General features: G+C 37.0%; 1 protein-coding gene across 1 annotated transcript in view; it reads left to right on the forward strand.

The window, feature by feature from the left end:
- Positions 1-24,286, forward strand: part of LOC145994271 (protein takeout-like) — a 45,676-nt gene that overhangs the window by 12,835 nt on the left and 8,555 nt on the right. The window contains exons 4-5 of the mRNA XM_083130375.1: positions 18,547-18,680; positions 21,827-21,979. Coding sequence (XP_082986501.1) covers positions 18,547-18,680; positions 21,827-21,979 — 287 coding nt within the window. The remainder of the gene's footprint in view (positions 1-18,546; positions 18,681-21,826; positions 21,980-24,286) is intronic.

Below are 24,286 nucleotides of genomic sequence, written 5' to 3' on the forward strand. Positions count from 1 at the left end.
TGCATTTATTCCCTTGTTGTATTTCCGTGGAGCAATGGGGATGAATGGGGGTAAGTGTGTAGTATCTCTGGTCTGAAAACTTGGGCTACAGCTTCTTTCGGAATGTCATGCCCAGAAATAGGTTTGAAATATTCTGTCAAGGCTGCTAGCGGAAGGTGACCAGTACAGCTCTTTTATAACCTACTTGATTTGGCCGCCATAAACTCTCATATCTTGTACAGGGGTATTACCAATAGGAAAATTAGTAGACAGAATTTTCTTATCAAGTTGGCTAAAGAACGTTCTGAGAAAATGAGACAAAACCTTTTTTCGAAAGAAGATTTTCCAGCAGCATCTACGACTCCTACCGGAAAAAGGAAGAAGTGCCAGATCGGGAAGTGTAAGGCAAACAAAACTCCTGATCAGTGTTTCCGATGCAAGAAATTTGTCTGCGGAACATGCACTAATGTGATTCGAAAGTAGAGTCCAGCGCAGTTATTTCTGCCGTGCGATGCGCGAAACAACTAAAGAAGCAGTGTTGCTAATGGAGCAGATAGAAAAATCGCTGCAGTGCGCCGATGCACAGCTGTTACGTACAACAATAAAATTAGAGAATTCAGGTCTATCTAACGTTGAGTTTTAAACGTCATGCATTATACCAGGACTAGGATTAATATGTACTAACAAGTGGCTTTGTATGTAGCTACATACATATGGACTAAAAATTCGTAAAATATGAACTAACACATAAGTAAAATTACCAAAAATGCTGCAAAGAAGACTTCTTCATACGATTCCTTATTTGAGTGATTTCAAACAAAATAAAATATATATATATATTATTTTTCATTGTATTAATGCACTGGTGGCGTTCTAACTTTTCACTCCCAAAACCCGTATACACTGGTATGGAACTGCAACGGCAGATAATAACATGCCAACGTGTTAAACCGCTACAATTGCACCATAACACTCCTCCTCAAGCAGTATTATTATTTCCTCTCTGAGATCGGCGACAGTCGGTTGCCTTTGTTGTACATTTACAAAGGATGCCGGCTTCCACAACAATAACAAGTACATATACTGCCACTAGACGATAAGCTGCGCGGCTTTTTCTTTTGTTATGAACCAGGGCCGGCGCTAGTCATTTTGCCTCCCTGGGAGGTGGCGGCAGATGCCGCTCTATTTCGACCCCCCTCCCCCGGTCATTACGCAGCAACGGAAAATTGAAAATCAATATATTCCTAACTGAAACATCAAAATATAAAATAAATAATGAGACTTCTTATGCTATTTCAATACTATTCAGCGCAAAAGAATATCTCGCTCGATCACAGTTTTCAATAGGCTTATTTTTTTCTTCTCTTCAAATTTTGCCGCTCTGGGCGATGGCACGGTTCGCCCTCCCCTTCCGCCGGCCCTGCTATGAACTTGGTCACCCATCAAAGCATGGCAATTTTAACACAGAAAACAATATGTATCGCATTGAGCAGAAAAAAGGACAGCCTCCTCTATGCAATTTCTACAAGAACACGTGCCGGAACCAGAGTTGAAATGATGTTGGAGCCACATAATTTATTTATTTTGAATAATTCCAAAATTATGAAATATGAACAATTTGTTGCTGCTGTTCGCTGCTCTCTTGCCAAAATGCTTTATTGGGATGCTAACACCATGACTGGCTTCCTCCTTCATGAACTCGTGCACGTTGCTTAGAATTTCCCGAGCTTGGCTATGCAAGGTTTTTGATTTCAACTTCGACAGAACTGGAGGCATTATGGAATTTAACGTTCATTAGCAAACACACACTTTTACATACACACACGCAATACACGCACACAACGTCAAACCGGTCAAATACTTAGTATAAAATAAAAATATGGTGCTTCCAATCCAACAAAACTCACCGCCACTTTATCTGCCTTTCCCTTTTTAGTGCTTCATTATTACAGTTGGCAACACTAGTTACTAGCTAGCCAATGAACATGCACTGCATAAAAGAAGCAACCACTACGCCGTGCTATATTGCCACATTACCGTCCCTGCCGAACGGTGGGAACCGCGAGCTGGAGCGCTATTCAATTGTTTTCAATGATGTTTGCGCGAGTGTGTCCAGGAATGGAATGACAATATGGCAACAATAGCGAAGGTTTTCGAGCAGGGTAGAACACGTGATGCTAAGAGAGAGGGAGACGAAACGAAAATTAGTTTCTACGCAACGGCAAAATTATGTGTGATGCACTCTACATCGTGTGCCGGACATGTCCTAAATAAAGAGGGGCACTGCGTTTTGTGATTTTCGAGTAAAGTACAAGAATGTCTTTATGATTTTGATTTTGATTTAAAAACTTTATTTTAGGAACAAAGATGGTTGTATTGTTCAAATACGCATTGAAATATATACCTATATGCCTCAACATTATACTATTACTATTATCAGAACTTAAATTTAATCGACACTCTAACCTAACTTAACCTAACCTTGTACTCGTTTATTTGCTCATATCTTATATTTTTAACTAAATGTGTAATCTATTGGTATAATAAATACTTCTGAGCTTATCTTTAAAAATATTTCAACTGTATATTTATACACATATTGTTCCACCACTTGGGCGTGGGAGACCAGAGTTTGATACCTGGTTGAAGCTAGTGTGGCTTTTAATGCATTTTCATTTTTGTATCCAGTCACATCAAGTCTTGGTTGCCAAAGGAACGCTCAATTACAACCTAAAAAACCTTTAAAACACAAGGGGTCAAAATGACCCCTTTGGTATTTCTTGTATAATCAATTTCCTGGTAGTGCTACTGTTAAGGTCCAAGATGTACAGCTTTGAAACATCCAGTGGTGCTGTTACTAAAAAAGCCAAGAGCGTTGGTAGAGTAACTGTAGACAAAGAGCTCAGATTTGAAGATTACGAAGATTGTCTCAAATCATGTAGCACAATCAGAACATCAGAATGCAGAATCCAGAGTATGGATTACTTGTTGACCACAAATATTGTAAGAAATGTTGCTCTAGACCCACATGACGATAAGAGATGTGTTTTATCATGTGGCATACATACTCTACCATGGGGTCATTGTGACTTGATAAGTGGCAGTCAATGCCCAATCACAGAGCATGGTTTGCATTAAATAAACATGCCAATGAACTTATTTGGGTTCAAAAAAACAGGCTATTATGGACCTGCCAACACCAGCACCCTCTTCTGATATACAATTTATGATATCTAAACTAAGTGGTTTGTTAATTATTCATCTGAACAGCATACTTACAGATGTTGATGTTAATACGGGTAAAACATTATACATATTTAACAATAACTTAAACCACTACCAGTTACCTGTAGGTGCTCAATTACAATTTATTACAACCTCCGAGGGCAAAGTCAAGGTTTCAGTAGGCAGAAATATTTACAGAATTAAGCACTATGAATGGGTGCATTGAGTGGTCGCTTTGCCGGTCTACTATTATCAGATATATAAGAAGCTTTCTTTTTAAACCAGATGTAAATGGCTGTGGGGGCAATGTTGATGCCTGTGCAGAACAAGAGCCTATATGTCTTGCAAAATTTTCTATGGCATTTTGGACATATTTTAGTGGGCATTTTGCGTTTCTCAGGATCACAAGTACGTTGGTGCTTAGCCCAATTAGGGCTGGATATATTCTTATCGCATTGATTACAATATTTTTGATATGGCATTTTTGGTTTTGGTATTTATATATAATTTTTTGGGGCTCAAATCAAAAACTATATACTTAATAAAAATATCAGTTGGGTTCAGCAGTGTGCTTTGTATACTTAGTGTGTATACTTAGTGTGTTACTATTTTTTGTTTTGGTATTTATATATATTTTTTGGGGCTCAAATCAAAAACTATATACTTAATAAAACTATATACTTAAAAAACTGAAAAACCCCACAGGTGTATTTTTTGGGACTCAAATAAAAAACTATATACTTAATAAAACTATATACTTAAAAAACTGAAAAACCCCACAGGTGTCTGTCAAGTAAACCGGAAGTAAACCGGAAGTGAACCGGAAGTGGACCGGAAGTAAACCAGAAGTGACCAGAAGTGACCGGAAGTAAATATGTGTGGGTGTGTGTGTATGTATGTGTGTGTGTGTGTGTATGTATGTAGCTAATAAGATTACACTTGACAGAGTATTACACTAAAAGCAATAAGCTCATATGAGCATCTTGGCTTAGTTTTAAGTATAGCCAAACCAATGCCAAGGGGGCCATATTTTTTACGATCCTATGGACAACAATCTGACAGATGCAGCTTTTGTAAGTGTAGCCAAATCAATCTGAGGGGGGTCATACCTTTTACAGGCAATCCCCGAGGGCATTTTACTAAAGTCTTGGATTAGACAGGTAGCACACTGTAGGCAATAAGCTTATATAAACATCTTGACCTAGTTTTAAGTATAGCCAAAACCAGTCTGAGGGGGGGGGGTCATACTTTTTGTGTCCCAGTAATAGCATAAATTATACTACTCCGTACTTTGCAACTTAATGGAGACCGTGGGACGTTGCTTGTGCGCGGAGGGACAAGGTGGCGTAGAGTAGATGTGGAGAGTAGATGTGTGGCAACACTGTCCGTTGAATGTGATTGTTACAGCTGGTGGGCGTGAGTAGTTGTATTTGTGGTACTACTGGGACGAGAAATGATGAGCCCCCTCAGGCAGATTTGGCTTCACTTAAAACTAGCTCAAGATGTGCATATGAGCTTATTGCTCAAGTGTGGTACTCTGTCTAACCCAATATTTTTGTAAAAATGCCCTCGGGAATTTCCCGTGAAATGATGAGCCCTCTCAGATTGATTTGCCTACACTTACAAAAGCTACATCTGTGAGATTGTTGTCCATAAGCTTGTCAAAAATATGCCCCTCTTGTTATTGTTTTTGCTACACTTAAAACTAAGCCAAAAAGCCACCCACACCCACCCACATACACCCACACACACACACACACACATGTTTACTTCTGGTTTATTTCTATTGCATCATGTTGTGCAACAAATTATTACCCAATATTATGCAACAAATTATGATGCAAAAGCTCTTGCATCATGTTGTGCAACAAATTATTACCCAATATTATGCAACAAATTATGATGCAAGAGCTTTTGCATTACATATCAGTTAGTATTGTGAGAGTGGCTGAGAAGTACAGATGTGTTGTTGCAGTGCTCCCCTTATTTTTTAAATAAAAAAACAAAAATATAGCAGATTTGTATAAATTTAAATTATAGGTTTGTTTGATTTAATATACAGAATTTTCTAATATATTGAACAAAGGGTTTATATCTGCCCCGGTTTGTTACATGATACATGGTATTAGGTCATTGCCTTTCTAGGACATGCCTGTGTAGACATGCTTTTGTGCTAGGGCAGTGCTTCTATACTTATTCTACCTTTGTGCATGTAGGCTATCAGCTTTATACAGCCTGTCATAGTTTTATTAAGTATAGAGTTTTGATTTGAACCCCAACAAATTTTATATAATAAACCAACAACAAAAATACCAAAGCCAAAAATATTAAGACTCTAAGTATATACACTAAATATACAAAGTACACTGCTGAACCCAACTGATATTTTTTATTAAGCATAGAATTTTGATTTGAATTGCAAGAAATTTTATATAATAACCCAACAACAAAAATGCCAAATCAAAAATATTGTAATCAATGCAATAAGAATATAACCAGCCCCAATTGGGCTAGGCACCAAAGGAATTGTGATCCAGAAAAATACATAACTCCCACAAAAATATGCCCAAAATGCCATAGAAAATATAGCATGGAATACTTCACATATAAACATAAAAATACTTGTTCTGCACAGTCACCAACATTGCCCCCACAACCATCTACATCTGGTCTGAAAAGGAAGCTTGAAACACCTGTTAATGCTAGAGCAGCAAAGCAGCCACGCTATGCACCACCTATCCATAGCAGTTTTAATGGCCAACTTAGGGATCACCGTTTTGTATCAGAGCCAAGATGTGACATTAAGAATTTTTTGAACAGTATAAATCCTGATTTGCAGGCAATTCTAAATGCACAAAATGGCTCTTATAACCTGTCCCTCAAATTGTTTACACAATATAAGAAATCAAATGGCACAAAATTTACACAGCCCCACATAACAGAAACTGTAGCTGTATATTCAAATGCAAATTTAGACAAAATAATAAGCAGTTTGATAGAGCAATTGAATATTAAACACTCTGAATTTGCTGCAAAAGAATCAGGATGGAGCCTATGTGGAACTCCACACAAGCTCTATGTTAATATTTCTGAATTCAGCCCATTACAAGGTTCCACATATGTGTCTTTACCTGACAATATCAAAAACAAAAAAGCTGTGGTTAACATAAAAAATAATGATGAGAAATGCTTTCTGTGGTGTATTTTAGCTGCTTTGTTTCCAGTTTTAGATCATCCAGAGAGATTAAATTATTATATACAGCATGAACACAATTTTGATGATGCTATGGAGGGCTTAGAATATCCAATGTCTGTTCAGAATATTGATAAATTTGAAAAAAAGGCCAGGGATAACAATGGTAAACAATTATCTATTAATGTTTTTATTTGTTCTACTGGCCGTGGCAATTGCTTGATAGCACCTCTCAGAATCAGTACATTTGATGATGATTCTGCTGTTCCGATTGATCTGCTCTTAATTGAAGAGGATGGCACATATCATTACACTTTGATACAAAATCTTGAAGCTTTAGTCAGAAAACAACTAGACAAATCTAAGACAATATTCAAGTTGTGTAGAAGATGTTTGACTGTATTTGATGGTAGGAAAATTGTGAGTGGTGTTTGTAAAGAGAATGCAGAAATTGCTAAAACCAAGTTAATTGAACATTTAAAATACTGTGGCAACCATAAACCTGTTTAGTCCAAGTGAAAATGCCAAATTCAAAAAATTTGAAGCCTTGTTGGAACACCCAGCATATATAGTCTGTGATTTTGAATCAAACCTCAAACCCCTTGCATTATGTAGCCCAGATCCTGATGAATCTTCATTTACACCATACCAGTTACATGAACCTTCTAGTTTTTATTATGTGATTGTACAGGATGGTGTTGTTAGTGAAGAATATTTATACATGGGAACAGATGCCATCAAAAAATTTGCACACAGAATAGAAAATAAGTGCAGTGACATAGCATCTAATGTCTTATTAAAATCAAAACCTATGTTGCCTTTAACAAAGGATCAGATTGAAGATTTCAACAATGCAGAAAAATGCCCGGTATGTGATTCTGAATTTTCAGATACAAATATCAAGGTGCATCACCATTCTCATACAGATGGTAAATTCTTAATGGCTCTGTGTAATAGTTGTAATATTAAGATCCAGAGACCAAAATTTGTCCCTATATTTTGCCATGGTGCATCCAATTATGATTTCCATCATCTGATCAGGTACGAGGGGTATGACAAGCAGAATTTAAATATTTTAGCAGAAAATAATGAGAAATATATAGCTATTAGCAAGATAATTGAAGTTAATGGTGTTTCTATTCACTTAAGATTTCTTGATACATACAGAATTTTGTCGGCTAGCCTGGCTACACTGGCCAGTCAATTATCTGATGATCAATTCAAAATCACATGTGCCATGTTTCAAAATCAGGACCTGCAATTAATTAGGCGGAAGGGTGTATATCCATATGACTATGTTACAGATTTTTCTAAATTTGAAGAGTGTTCTCTGCCACCACAACAAGAGTTCTACAGCAAACTCAGAGCATCTGGAATCACTGATGAAGATTATCACCATGCCCAGTTGATGTGGAGCAACTTAAAGTGCCAGACATTTGGTGATTATCATAAGGCATATTTAAAACTTGATGTAACTCTCTTAGCTGATATACTTCAGGCATTTAGAAAATCTTCCATGAAAAATTATAAGCTGGATCCAATGTATTTCTACAGTGCACCAGGCCTAGCATGGTCGGCAATGTCTTTAAACACTAAAATGCAGTTGGATCTGATCCAAGATCAAGATATGTATCTGTTTATGGAGCAATGTATAAGAGGAGGCATGGTGCAATGTTCTCAGAGATATGCCAGAGCAAATAACAAATATATTCCCGATTATGATCCAGCACTGCCATCAAATTATATACTGTATGTGGATGCCAAGAGCCTGTATGGTTATGCTATGATGGATAAATTGCCATATACAGGGCTTGAGTGGGTTGAAGATTTCAATATTGAAGATCTTCAGGATTTTGATGACAGTAACTATGGTCTGTTCTTAGAAGTTGATCTGACAATTCCTGATGATTTACACAACACATTTTCTGATATGCCCCCAATTACTGAGGTTAAGTGTTCACCTGGCTCTAAACAGAAGAAGCTAATGATGACTCTAGAGCCAAAACAGGGTTATGTCATATATTACAAAAACCTCCAGTTCCTGATGCATCATGGTGTTCAAGTGACCAAAGTTGGCAAAGTCTTAAGGTTCAGGCACTCAAGATGGTTGAAGCCATATATTGATACAAACACAGAGCTTCGAACATCTGCAATAAGCCAATTTGATAAGACCTTGTTTAAATTGATGGTAATTTCAGTGTATGGCAAAACCATAGAAAATGTCAGAAAACATACTGATGTTAAATTAATTACTGACCCCAGCCTGAGCAAAAAATTGATAGCAAAGCCTAATTTCAATTATAGAAGAATTTATGATGAAAATATGGCACTTTTTAATATGAAAAAAACAAAGATTAAGTTTGATAAGCCTATTTATGTAGGGGCTGTGATATTGGAATTGGCCAAATTACACATGTTAAAATTGTATTATGATGTGCTCAAGCCTTTTTATGGTGATTGTGTAAAACTGATGTACATGGACACAGATAGTTTTATCCTTGATATTCAGACAGAAGATGTTTATCAAGATATATCACAGCCTGAATTGTTTAAATATTTTGATACCAGTGAACATTCAAAAATTCAGCCCCACAACAAAAAGGTGCCTGGCAAGTTAAAAGATGAGACACTTGGTGATGTTATTGTGGCATTTGCTGGGTTAAGGGCCAAGATGTACAGTTTTGAAACATGTAGTGGTGCTGTTGCAAAAAAAGCCAAGGGCATTGGCAGAGTAACTGTGGACAAAGAGCTTGAATTTGAAGATTACAAAAATTGTCTCAAAACCCAGAGTTTAATAAGAACATCAGAATGCAGAATTCAGTGTGTGGATCACTTGTTGACTACAAATGTTGTAAGAAAAGTGGCTCTGGACCCACATGATGATAAGAGATGTATTTTATCATGTGGCATACATACTCTACCATTGGGTCATTGTAATTTGAAAAGTGGCAAACAATGCCCAATCACAAAGCATGATTTGAAATAAATAAACATGCCTATGAACTTATTTGGGTTCAAAAACAGGCTATTATGGACCTGCCAACACCAGCACCCTCTTCTGATATAATATCTAAACTAAGTGCTTTGTTAATTATTCATCTGAACAGCATACTTACAGATGTTGATGATAAAACAGGTAAAACTTTGTACATATTTAACAATAATTTAAATCATTACCAATTACCTGTAGGTGGTCAATTACAATTTATTACAACCCCCGAGGGTAATGTCAAGGTTTCAGTAGGCAAAAATATTTACAGGATAAAGCATTCAAACATGGTTTCTGGCACTGTATATACTGTTTCTGCTGGTGACTGCTTATATATTGAGGTCCCGGGATCCTATGACAAGCTTATACCTTTTTTTATAGAATTAAGAATTAGATATTCAATAATAAATAACCACAAAAACAAAATGCCTAACGATATATTTGGCCATACAAGACATGAAGATCACAGTGATGAGATTCTGATGCTTGATGTCAGAGTTAAAAAATTAAGAAGTGATTTACAAGCTTTACAAACCACACTCAATGCCAGTCTTCAACTAGAAATTACAAATTTACAATCACAATGCATGGACCCTCTTCTTAAAATTGATTCAGAACTCAAATTGCTGCTTGAAAAATATACTGACTTGGCAACATTGGATATTTTTCAAAGTTTAGAGGAGGCTGTAGCAGATCGTCAAGCCAAATTTAAGACCCAGGCCACCAACTCTGAGCAATTGAAACAACAATTGGAAGAGCAGATAAATAATGTCCAGACACAGCTCCAAACAATTGTCAAAAGCATAAAATCACAAGAAGATTTTGATCTAGTGATTTCCACTCTAAAAGAACAGATTCAATCACTACAGATACCTAATCTGGACCCTCTGAACAATGCCATAGCCGAGGTTAAAGAAAAAATTGAGACACTTGAAAATTTTATGAACAACTTGCCATCTTCTGATGCTCTGAGTGCTATAACTCGTAGTGTTGCCAACATCAAGCTGCAACTTGAAACATATGAAGATTTTGGAAAAATTCAGAGTACCATAACTCATCTTGAAGGCACAATAGCAGCAGTGCAAAGTGATCTGACAAATGTACAAGAATCTCTAGAATCCCGCCCGCCTGGTATTGTAGACACCCTTGTCAGTGTCCAGCAACAGATCACAAAACTTGAAAACCTCAACACTGAATCTGAGCTATCTCATTTTCATCACTTGATCGATGATATCCAAACAAAGCTTGAAAATTTACAACAATCAACACCTACTCAGGCAGACATAACCCTGCTCCAAGATGCTATGCAAAGTGTGGCTTATGCTTCTGAATTAAATAATGTGAAATTGGCACTTGAATCTTTGCAGAATACTGTATCAAATCTGCCTACATCACAGGAACTTAAAAATATTAAGAGAGCTGTGAATCGCATATTGAAATCAGAAGATATCAAGAATATCCAGACAGAGATCAAACAACTTACTCAGACAGTGGCCACTCTACCAACTAATCAACATATTAATGAACTGCATGCCCAGTTTGAGGATATCAGAAGACAGGTCCATGATCTTACTGCTCAAAATTCAAAATTGGCAGTTGTTGAAAATTTACAGCAAATTGTTGCTAATATCAAGCAACAGCTAGGAAGCATGGATTCCAACCAAGCAAATGCTCTGTCTGTTTTTGCCACACAGCTTCAAGAGATTGTGCAACAATACAAGAAACTTGTTGTGGACATAAAAATCAAGCCAGGCCATGATGATGTTGTTAGGACTATCAATGAGCATCTTGAATCTGTAACAAGTAGATTGCTTACAGCAGAAAAAGAAATAACTGGCATAATCGAGAATCCTAAACATACAGTAATTCTTGAATTGTACAGTATCCCCAACAAAGAATATGATTCACCATTTACACCAGGTGGCAAAATATATATGCTGTCCCCTGCACAATTTTATTACCAGTTTTTTGTTGGGGGCACACTTAGACCAATCAAGATCAAATATTGGCTACAACCACAGGCACACCACTACCCTACCTTATCAATAACAAATGCTGATAACAAAGCAAAAATCACCAGTGTAGAGTTAGAGGATTTTACAGACCCCAATACATTAGAGACATCTTATGCCGAAGATGATGGCTCTCTGGAATTTAATATACAAATAGGAGACAAACTGTATTTAGAAAATCCTGTAGTATCAGCTGCTGAACACCCTATAGTTGCAATATTCTTGTTTACATACTATGTCTAGACAAATTATTGTTGATGAATTACACAGACAAGCCAGACATAATTATAAGAGACTGCCAGTGGTTACAAAAGGCATAGATGATTTATGGCAGTGTGACTTGGTTGAGATGGCAAGTGGACAGCTGAAAAACTTAGACAAAATCAACAAGGGCTACAAGTATCTACTCACTGTCATAGATACATTTTCAAAATTTGCCTGGGCTGTGCCACTCAAATCCAAGACTGGAAAATGTGTTACAGAAGCCTTCAGGACAATCATCAATCAACCGCGCTATTTGCAAACAGATAATGGCAAAGAATTCTATAATTCTGTGTTCCAACAATTTATTAAAAGCCAGTCAATACAACATTACTCGAGTTACAGTGATCTTAAGGCCTCAATTGTAGAAAGATTCAACAAAACCATAAAAAATCATATGTATAAACAATTTACACTTCAAGGTAATTATAAATGGCTTAATATTCTTCCAGAACTTCTACATAAATATAACAACTCGGTCCATTCCACAATCAACATGAAACCCTCTGAGGTAACTTCATCTGATGAGCAAAAATTGATCAGCACTGTTTATTATCCTAGATACCAGCCAACAACAAGAAAAGCCAAATACAAGGTGGGTGATCAAGTAAGAATCAGCAAATATAGGCACTTATTCAAAAGAGGCTTTACCAGAAACTGGAGCACTGAATTATTTACAGTGGTTCAAGTTAAACCTGGGACCCGATACACATATATAATAAAAGATCACCGAGGAGAAATTCTCAAAGGCAGGTTTTATGAAGAAGAACTCAGCAAAACTAAGCAGCCTGACACATATCTCATAGAAAAAATCATCCGCAGAAAAGGCAACAAGATACTGGTCAAATGGCTAGGACTCCCAGAACACAGCTGGATCGAGGCAGACAAAGTGATACTATGAACACCTGGGATGTTATAAAGAGGCTGCCAGAGCCTGAACAGCAGAATAAGAGAAATGGCAAGCTGCTGCCTGATAATATTAGATGTCTTATTGTTGGGCCATCGGCTTGTGGTAAAACTACACTAATGATTGATAATTTTTTATTGGCACCCAACTGGTTAGGCTGGAAAAACAGGCACTTGTATGTCTTCTCTAAGAGCTTGGAACAATTAAAATATCAGCAGCTGATGAACCTATATGATGGACTGGATATTGCCACTTTTGAACCAGATGTTAAGCCACTCCATGAATGTCTTGATAACTCTGTTGTTGTGTTTGATGACATTATACTGGATAATCAAAACAAGGTTAGAAATTTCTTTACACAGGGGCGGCACAAAAACATAGATTGCTTCTACCTGGCACAGACTTTTTCTAAAATTCCAAAGCAGCTGATCCGAGACAACAGCAATTTTATATGTGTGTTTCATCAAGATCATACCAACCTCAAACACATACATGATGAATATGTAGGTGGGGACTTGAGCTACAATGATTTTTCCAAGTTTTGCAGTAGGTGCTGGAACCAGGACTATTATGGGTTTGTCACAATTGATATGATAAGGAAACCCAATAGTGGCAAATACAGAAATAAAATCAACAATTTCCTAGACATTGAAACATATATAAAATATAAATAACCATGAAAAGGCCAATTATTGATGATCTTAAATTAAGAGATTATCTTGTAAAAAGATTTAAGGGATGGAAATCAGAGAACCGAGGAATCTATGAAAAACACAAGGAAACAGAACAGCCTATTATTGATGCTATTAGTGAATCAGGTAAAAATATCAAAACTGTTACAGAGCAAAATCAAAATTTGATCACAGAGCTTGTACCTGTAGCTGCTAGGAACATATTAGATTATCCAATCACCCCACTTTCTAGTATTCATACACCTAGTCCTGTTGCTCCTCGAAGAATTGAAGCTACTCAGGATCCTATTGAATTGGGTCTTCTTGCTCAAAAATATTTAAGCACACCTAAAGACAACAAAGATGAGGTCTTTGGCTTATATGCTGACACAGAGCGTGATGGTAGCATCATACATAGAATTGGCAATTTTAGAGTAACATATATGGGAGATGATCTGATAGTATATTCAGAATCTCATCTTGGAGAAAGAGGTGGTTTTGTTAAGTATCCCGGCACACCTGGATTGTGGGAACTGATGACTAGGAAGAGACCTGGCAGCTATACAGATCAAGATTATGAGCATTACAAAGAAATATTAATAAAATCAGATGCTCTATACCAGAACAATGATCCTACACAAAAAAGAGTCAAGTCTAGCAGTGGAGCAAAATACAACAACTTAATCAAGCCCATATGGACACAGATCAAGACAGGTAGTGGAATCAAACAATACAACACCCTGCCTAAAGAATTTGTGTGGGTTGATGATGTCAGGAAACTTGTAGAGAGGTTGCTGGTGATAGCTGGGGAGGAAAATGCTGGCAACCACAATGTTTACAATGAAAAGGTTGGAATTATGGACATGATAAGCACAAAATTGTCTAATTTTATAGTGAACGACACTAAGGGGATTGGATATCTTATAAAAATTATTAATACTCTACCACCTAAATTTTGGAATATCTCTGAGGGTCGGGGGCTGGTTAATGACATCATAAACAAGCTGCCATTTGAACTACACATTCCAGGCTATCAGTATTGTGGTCCAGGCACAAAACTGGACCATAGATTAAACATAGGTGATCCTGGTGTTAATCCCCTAGATGCTGCGTGTAGAGACCATGACATAGCATACAACACACATTCTGATCTTGATAGGCGACATGTTGCAGACAAGAAATTAGAAGAGGCTGCATTTGGTAGATTTGTAAGCAAGGATGCTTCTTTAAATGAAAGAATAGCAGCTTTGGGGACCACCATAGCTATGAACACCAAACAAAAACTGGGGTGGGGGTTGTGAATATGTATATAATAAACCTAGGATGAAGGCCAAGGGTGTTATGTATCAGATACCTTATGCAGGTCTTAAATCTCTTAAAACTATTGATAGTCTTTTAACCAAAAAGCAGCGCAAGAAAAAAAATTCTTGTCTTGCGAAGGGCCATGGTATGAAATTATTACTTAGTAACCCTCAATTAAAAAAATTACAGCAATCTAGAAAAAAATCACATGTGGGTGGATTTATATTTACTATCCCGGCCATCTTAGCAGCACTTGGGGCTGTGGAGAGCTTGGCTGGGGGATCAGCTGCTATAGCAAAAACAGTAATAGATGCCAAGAAGAATAAGGCAGAATTAGATGAATTGAAGCGCCATAACCTGGCCATGGAGAAACAAGGCAAAGGTGTTAAGAGAGCCATGAATAAGTTTAAAAAAAACAAGAGCCGCTTACAAACCAAGATATTGAAGCTTTAATCAAGCCACTGGGCATCAAAAAATTTTAGAGGTGTGTACATGTCTGATTCTTTACCAGAACAACCACTCAACAAAGAGTGTGGCATAGTTAATTTGGATAAGTACAAAAATCAGGGCACTCACTGGATCTGTCATCTTAAATATTTAAAAAATGAGGCATTTGTGTTTGATTCATTTGGAGGTATTCCACCTGAAAATTTAGTAAAATATCTAAAATCAGCTAATCTTTATTACAATAATGCCCGTGTTCAAAATTTCAAAGATGTTAATTGTGGACATCTGTGTTTATCTGTTCTTAGATATCTGTCTCAAATAAATAAACCATCAATTGAAGATTTTCAAAAGGCCCTGTGGTATTTAAAACATCATGGGAGTATTCCATCTCACCAGCCAAAATTCAATATTGAAACTTAGATTACATGATGATATAGTGTATCCCAAAACAATAGCTCTCAGAGCATTTTATGGCATGTACTTGATCCCTAATATTACACACCACAACAACACAATTGCAGTTGGTGATCAAAACATTGTCATCACTCCAGGGCAGTATAATCTGTCCACTCTAAATGCTCAGTTACCCAGAGGTATAGTTTTAACTCAAAATTCTGTCACTCACAGAGTAGAGATTGTATCTGCTACAGAGACAGTGGATCTGGGTACTATAGGAGAGCTGTTAGGCTTTGAGAACAACACAAAACTTGAACCAGCCATCAAACACACTGCTATTAATATACCTAAATTCTTAGCCATAGAGACTCTGAATGTTCACTGTAATGTGGCCGAGGGTATGATCACCAAATCAGATGGCATAGGCACTCACAAACAAACTGGCATCATTGCAACATTCAAACCTAACTCTGAATTTATGGAGCCCTTCATCTACACTCCATCACCAACATTATATTTTCCTGTGTGCCATAATAGAATAGATTACATTGAGTTGATGGTCACTAATGAAAAAGAAGAATTAGTTGATTTTGCTGGAGCCACAACAACTGCTATCATAGAAATTAATATTTAAATAAAAATACATACAAAAAAAATGGAAAATATCGAGAGTTATGAGCTACAATCATTCCCCCCAAACCGGAGGACCTTTGCAAATTTAAATCAACCCAACACAGAGATTGAGGTTGATCTTGATGTAGGAGATGGCTTCATACACCCCCACAGAGCAGATCTATACATCAAATTTGATGTTGTAAAGCTCGATGGTACAGATTATCCGGCAAATTCAAATATAAGATTGGTAGACAATTTTGTGCCACATCTGTTCTCTGAAATTGAGATCAGAAAACATGGTGTTGTTATAAACAGAGTAGATTACCCTGGCATTACCTCTACAGCTTTGGCCACACTAAAATTATCCAAAACCGAGGCTTCTTACTACAAAATAGGTGGATTTGAGGCTGGTGATAAAATAATATCTAAGAGCCACACAGTATTGTTTCCTATGCGCCTGTTGCCAGGATTCTTCTCAGATTACAAATATATTATGTGGAAGGGTGGTTTAAGAATTACATTTAGAAGAGCTGCCAATGATAATAATGCTTTGATGAGGTACAGTACATTAAACTCTACAGGGGAAGCTCTGCCTAATACCCTACCTGATGAAGGCAAATGCCTTATTCAGACTATGGAGCTAAGAATTCCAGTAGTTGAATATGAAGCCAGTTATGCTCTTAAATACAAAGCAGATATCCTAAAAAATCCACAGGTGCCTTTACAATTTTATACATATCAATGTGTCCAGAAGCCTGCCACTGGTAGCTATTATGAGTTTGATGCTACAAATTCATTCTTCAGTATACAATATGACATGCCAGATTTTGTGGTGGTACTGTTTCAGACTGGAAGACACAATAATCAAGAAAAAAATTCAAGTAAGTTTGATAACTGCAACATCAAGAACATTTATCTTAAAAATGGCAGAAATGAGGTGTTCCCTAGAGAAAATTATAATTTAGACATGTCCAAGGATGATTTCCTCAAATTATATGAGACATTTACAGCATACAAAAGGGTCACTACTGGCAATACTGACATGTATTACACACCAGATGAATTCAAAACACAGAGACCCATGTTTGTCATCAACACTTCAAAAAGGAAACAAGTTGTGGTTAATGACAGGACAAACATTAAAATTATCTGTGAATTCCACGATACACTCCCTGATGACACCATATGTAGTGTTATTCTTATAGGTGAAAAATCATATGTTTATGATGTAAGAAATGAGAGAGTCACAGAGCAATTCTAGAAAGCCTCTGCATAATACACAAGTTGAGCCTGGTGTGCAATTGAACTTAAACCGGAAGTGGACCGGAAGTGGACCGGAAGTAAATATGTGTGGGTGGGTGTGGGTGTATGTGGGAGGCTCTTATAAGCATATTTGGCTTAGTTTAAAGTGTAGCAAAAACAATAACAAGGGGGGCATATTTTTAACAAGCTTATGGACAACAATCTCACAGATGTGGCTTTTGTAAGTGTAGGCAAATCAATCTGAGAGGGCTCATCATTTCACGGGAAATTCCCGAGGGCATTTTTACAAAAATCTTGGGTTAGACAGAGTACCACACTTGAGCAATAAGCTCATATGCACATCTTGAGCTAGTTTTAAGTGTAGCCAAATCTGCCTGAAGGGGGCTCATCATTTCTCGTCCCAGTAGTACCACAAATACAACTACTGGCGTGCTCCGTCGACTTCAAAGCCAGCCGGTCAATAACGTAGCTAGCGCGTCGACTATAACAAAGTAGCTGGTGGAGGGAAGGTAAAACAAGGGGGAGCTGATGGGGCTATGGCCTCTCAATAAATTTTGAGAAAAATCAAAATTTTCAATGAAAGCGGTAAAGAACTTGGAGAAAACCAAAGTGGAATGCGTAAACCCACTTTACAAGTAACCCCCTCTCCCCCACCGATTACCATTTTCCCCTTCGAACGACTTTTAAAGGAGGTTATAAATAATAATTTCGAAATTGCTTATAGTTCTATGTTCCATTTTGAAAATTCCAATTCCCTCCGAAATCAAATTCTGTGAAAGCAAGTGATGACAGCATGGGCGTCCGGAAGGGGGGGGGGCAAGGGGGGCCGTGCTCCTTCTGGAAAATGAAAGTTCTACCAAAAAATATGTACTTCACATATATAATTTCATTTTAGCCACAATAATATGTGTTAATTATTGCATGAACACCATAAATTCAAATTTCAGTAATGTTTTTTAGGGAACAACGCTATTTTTGGGGAAAATTTGCCTTCGTTTGGCCCCCCTTCGAAAAAATACTTTCCTTGCCCCTCCCTGGAAAAAATCCTGCGGACGTCCATGGATGACAGTATTCAATAACAAGATCTATAAATTTAACGCAAGTACTGTGTTTTACAAACTGTAGACGTTATTAAGAAATTTGATACAAGGAACATTTTAAAAGTGTGAAATAAGGAATTAAGTTACCAACGTACACAAAAATGAAATCATTATTAATCACAAATAATTTTCAACTGTAGCTATTGCAAAAAGTGCGAACTTTAATCAGAAATTACTTATTTGTAGAATCGACTTGGATCAGGGCCAACTTGTACTTGATGGAGCGTTTCCTATGTTTCAACTTTTGGGACCATACGAAGTGTCGGGGAAAATTCTGTTAATTCCCATCAGTGGATCCGGAAAAAGCAATATAACATTAGGTAAGCATGGTAACTAAGTGTAATATGAATCATTCCCAAGATGATAACATATCAAAAGAATACTCTACAAACTATATCAGTGTGATATTACAAAATATAATAATTTGAGTTCTCGTGACTAAATTTCATTCTCAAATCCCTGCTGAAACTGGAATTTCTAACTTTATTTCTCACTGGCTTGTTAACAGAAATGGATAAGTAGACACCAACCTAAGAGAGATCTGCTTGTAAACTTAAACATAAATACTCCAGAATCACGTAGATACGTTGCAGATATGAAATTATTACATAAAATCATTAATGGAAACGAACTCTCCCTCAGAGTGCCCAGACACAAAACACGGAACAAGGAAACTTTCCATACTGCAACTCCAAGACTCTCTCATTCAACGTTCATTATTTCATAGGCTACCAAATCGGTTCAATGTCATCTCAAACCATACCGATATTTTCAGTTCATATCCATCTTTTATCACCAAGATAGAAAAAATTGTATATAAGTAATGCTTTTTTGAAACACATCTGTTTACCTTGGAACTGTCTTGACTTGTTTATGTTTATATTTATATTTTGTTTATTTTATTTTATTTTATCTTGTTTCCTGTGTTCATTTAACACTAGTGTACTGTTTTACTGCTGTTTTTTTCGGTTTAAAATGGCTTCTGCTATACTGGAAAATTTCAATAAATAAATAAATATGTTAGAAGAAGTACTGCAAGTGAGCTATATGCAACTAAGTTACCACTAAAAGTAGTGTCGACAGGATAGTTCTTTTGTTACTGCGGAATTTGTATTTTTAGCATCATTTTTGTTGTCTTCTTACATCATTTGCTGTCAAAATCAAGTACGGAGGCCTTTAACCACTCTATTAGGTATTGTGTTTCACCAATTAGGGTGTTACACAACTTTTCGTGGGAACTCAGTTATATATACTGTGTGTATATATAACATATATTTTAGAGAGTACTGGATTTTGGGAGCAGCTAATCGGAACCAAAGTTGAATCATATCACTAAGATGAAGAAGGCCATTTCTGTCCCCTGTGATGAAATTTGAGCATTTCTATTCGTGAAAGAACAAAATATATGATTTGATTAATACAAGAACTATTTTGCTTTAAAAATGTTTATAATTTTCTATATATATTTTAACTTTGAATTGTGTCTTTGGACCGTTCCTTCACTTTGTTATAATTTGCCTACCTACAGTCACGATTTGTTACCAACTGGTTATATAAAAATATTGAAAGATCCAAGTCATTTAAAATTAAAATGAAAAATATTTTTTAATATACTTTGTATTTAATTAAAGACTTTCAGGAATTAAATATTTTTAAAGTACATTTAGGGCAGTGTACATTATGCTGTATTGAATTTTACACTGCTCCACAAAACTTAAGGAACACCAAGGCAAGAGAAGGAAAGAAACACAAAAACAGGGTTCACCCTGTGTGCCATTTTACAATATTGCTGGTCATTTTCGTAGCATGTTGCATCTGTACCTTATTTGTGTTCATAAGCCTTGATCAAGAGCATCCCAAACATGCTCGACAGGATTGAGGTCCGGTGAGCATTCAGGCCACTCAATACGGGCGACGTCTTTTGTTTCCTGGAATTCCGACAGAATATGTGCGCGGTGCGGGCGAGCATTGTCATCCTCAAACAGCAACTCCGAACCAAGTGTTCCACGGAAATTGCGAACATATGAACGCAAATTTTTTTTTCTCAATTTTGGATGGGGCTGAAGCCTCATGAACCCCTCTCTACGTACGCCAGTGTAGCGTAACAAAGCTTAAATAAACTTTAGACGATTATGTGCAAAAGATATACTTTATTGTAATGTTATTCTAAATATTTAAAATATTCTGTAATACTCTGCTGCTTTCATAATCCCTTGGTGTTCCTTAAGTTGTGTGGAGCAGTGTAAATAAGGCCTGCTAGTGCACGGAAGAACGAGAACCTAAATATAAAATTGTTTTTGTATATTTTTACACTAGTTCTATATTATTTCATAGTTTTAATATTGTAGGAAATAAACTGAAGACACAATTTATGTTAATGTAATACAGAAAATGGTCCCAGTGTATCCACAACACAGGTTTAGATTCTGTTGTGTTAAAATAAGACACATAAATTGTTGATTGGTTGAGTTTGGTTTTAGTTTGTCCACTTTATGCACAGAAAGGCTAATCGGGACTAAACCTAGAGTATAAGTGAAATTCGAACCATTATGTGCCTCAACCTGGTATAGAACACGGGACCTCTAGATTACAATTCGACGACGTTACCACTACGCCATCGAAGAGACCCACAAAATGGTTGTTATCAATACCACCTTAACATCACAGAAGTTAAACGTTGACCCAAATTTCGAGTGGAACTTCTGGGACCACACTCTGTCTCGCTTTAATTCCATATTTTACAGTATACATACGGTACATACATACATACATATATAGTCTATATATATGCATGCCGCTGCCAACATGTTAAAATTAGTAATGTACATGCTCGAATGTCCCTCAGGGGTATTTTCGATTTCAAAAGTTCTCGAAACCGCTAATACTTCCCAACATTGCATGGTGTTTACAAAGAAACAAAATTGATTTCATTTTCCTAACCACAAAGTTTCTTTCTAAGTTTGTGAATATCGTGTTCTCCCGTTTCGCCGTATCCCGTTTCGCCTTATTGCGTTTTCACCTCCCCCAATAGAATTTCAAATAATTTATGTGCCTCGAACTTTCTAAGGCGAAACGGGACATCCCATTTCGCCTTACACACAAAAAAATTCCCAGCTGGGAATATTATCGACATGAAGGGTAATTCATAATGGGAGAGCAGAGCTTGTGATGTTGCCAACCTTGGCTCCAATTGTCCTGTCGGTTAGGTGAGGTTAGGTTAATAATACATTAATAATAATGACCTTTCATGTCGATAATATTCCCTCGTGGGAATTTTCTTGTGTGTAAGGCGAAAGAGGATAAGGGGAAATGGGATGTCCCGTTTCGCCTAAGAAAGGTAGTGTCACATAAATCAGGCGAAATTGTATTGGGGGAGGCGAAAACGCAATAAGGCGAAACAGGATAAGGCGAAACGGGCTGTAATCGTGAATATCTAACTATTCGTCCTTCCATCTTTTTCTTCCAGTGAACGTCGACGCGAAAAATGTTTTCCAATTCCAGAAAGTAAAGAAGAGCGACGGACAAACCTACTTTGACCTGAAGGACACGAAAATAACGATCGAAACAGAGATGATGTACATCAATTTCGACAACCTTTTCAATGGCGAGAAAATTCTAGGTAGGTGTAGCTACACGTAATGATTTCCAAGAAATGGTCACAATCGAGGTTATGTTATGAGCCGATATTTATTGAAGTTCGTCATGTTTGGGAGTCATTACGAGTTTTGCTTTGGACATAAACAGAGACAGATAGTAACAAAACAAAAGGAAGAACAAATATTGAATGCTCTTGTAGAGCGTAGTCTATATGTTGATCACCATTTCTAATTTTCTGTAGCAGCCCTTCCACCAATGTTTGAAATCAAACACTTGGCTCGTGCATTAATGCAGTCGCGAAACTGAAATCTTAAGAGTCTAAAGCCCGAATCGCACGGATCTGGATGTCCAGTAGAATTGCCTTAGTTGACGCAGGATTGGCTACTTATTTGCTTGTTTTCGCCTCACACGATACTTTGTTACCGTACTTGTCGATAGACTTTTGTTCTCATTCCCATAAGTCATTGCGCAGAGCAGACAATCTGTAAAGATGGACGAGCAAATTGAATAATGTTGTAAGAGAATTACTTGTTTGTGCACTTTGTGCTTTTATTAAAAATTAAAACAGAAAAGTATGGACTAGAAATTGGCTCGAAAAAATATGGCAATCAATGAATATCGAACAATTTTTTTTAATGAACTCGGGTAGGCATATTCATACATGAGATTCACAGGATTCGTTAACAAAATCAAACATTTAATACACTTGTAATAATAAGGATTTTCATTTTCGGCTAATCATATTTGTCATGTACACATCCATCGCTTTGCATAAATACCTAATATTAATGAACAGAACACGAATTCAACTAACAAGACAAATACCAATGTATGAAAGACATAAAACATTATTTTTCACTCTTGTAGCGATTATGAAAAAAGTAACAGCATTTGCAGGTTAGTACACTTAATAAACTACTCTGTCACAAAACAATCTCAAATTTCCCTCTTTTGAGGTTCATGAAAATGACATGTACAGAATCATTTTGTTGTAAAAGAATGTAATTTTTTTTTTAAACTTTTTCCTGCGCGACAAATTTGTATGTAGACCATATTTGGTGCACAACATAACTGACGTAAACAGAAATTGATATACTTGAATTTAATGTTCCAATATGTTTTGGATTATTTCTGAATTACTCTACTTGGGGGACACATTTTTATAACATTCCCGAAGTAGTGACGATTTGCACCAATATACAGTAAGCAGCGATTAAAAATTGACGGTGTACATAATGTGTACCACTGTGCAGCAGATGTTCTAACAGCGGTTATACAAAAAATGTACTACTGTACTGGAGAGAGTTATACACCGTGTATCAAAAAGAATCATCCGATTTAAAAGTTCTATATTTAGGAAACCAATGGACATAGAACCTTGCAGTAAGTTGTAAAATACATGTTGGAATATGAAGTTTCACTTACAATACGTTTTACGTTGTTGCAGGTAGGTACGTTCCGAAAATCTTAACGAAACGAATTTAACGAAGGTAACTGGGCTCATCAACCTAGTGAAACGAGTTATTTTCCAGACTTATGGGACGCTCTGGACGAAAGCGCAGGCGCAGCGTCCTCGTGGCGTCGAGCGGAAGGCATGTCCTTATGGCAGAAATAAACTCTACTGTAGGCATTGTTACTCATTTTAATCACATTGTAAGAACAGTTGAAGCACACTCGTCTTACGCATGTTGCTCACCGAACAAACCAGTCTCCTGACCCGTGCGTTTGGTGAATCTCGTTCTTTTACGAGAAGCACGGAAAGCGACTTTTGGGACAGCATAACGAAACGCACGAGAGTACTTATACGACGGCCATTTACCATAACTCGTTCAACGCGTTGAACTCGTGCGACTTTCGGAACGGGCGCATGGTGCTGCTCACTCTTTAGTCCGCTTCAAGATGGCATCCCAACAACCGAAAGCTTTCTGCGTTCTCCACTTCAACAAATGTGGTCCGTTACAGTTGTGCAGCGTGAGTTTCGTCGTAAATACGGTGCTGCACCACCTACTGCTCACAGTATTCGACGTTGCACGCAGAATGCTGCCTGTTGCTGGGTTGCCATCCTGACGCGGACTAAAGAGTGAGCTGCACCAGTGGCACCTACCTGCAACAAAGTAAACCTTATTGCAAGCAAAACTTTATATTCCAGCATGTATTCTACAACTTACTGCAAGGTTCTATGTCCATTGGTTTCCTAAATATAGCATTTTTAAATCGGATGATTCTTTTTGATACACCCTGTATATTTAAATCGGTAATTGAATTATATTCGGCCAGTAGTGCAATTTGTTGTACAGAAATAAACAGAACGTAATGGAAAATTCGAACA

Source organism: Lepisma saccharinum, chromosome 10, assembly GCF_977018435.1.
Source record: "Lepisma saccharinum chromosome 10, izLepSacc3.1, whole genome shotgun sequence".
NCBI classification, from domain to species: Eukaryota; Metazoa; Arthropoda; class Insecta; order Zygentoma; family Lepismatidae; genus Lepisma; species Lepisma saccharinum.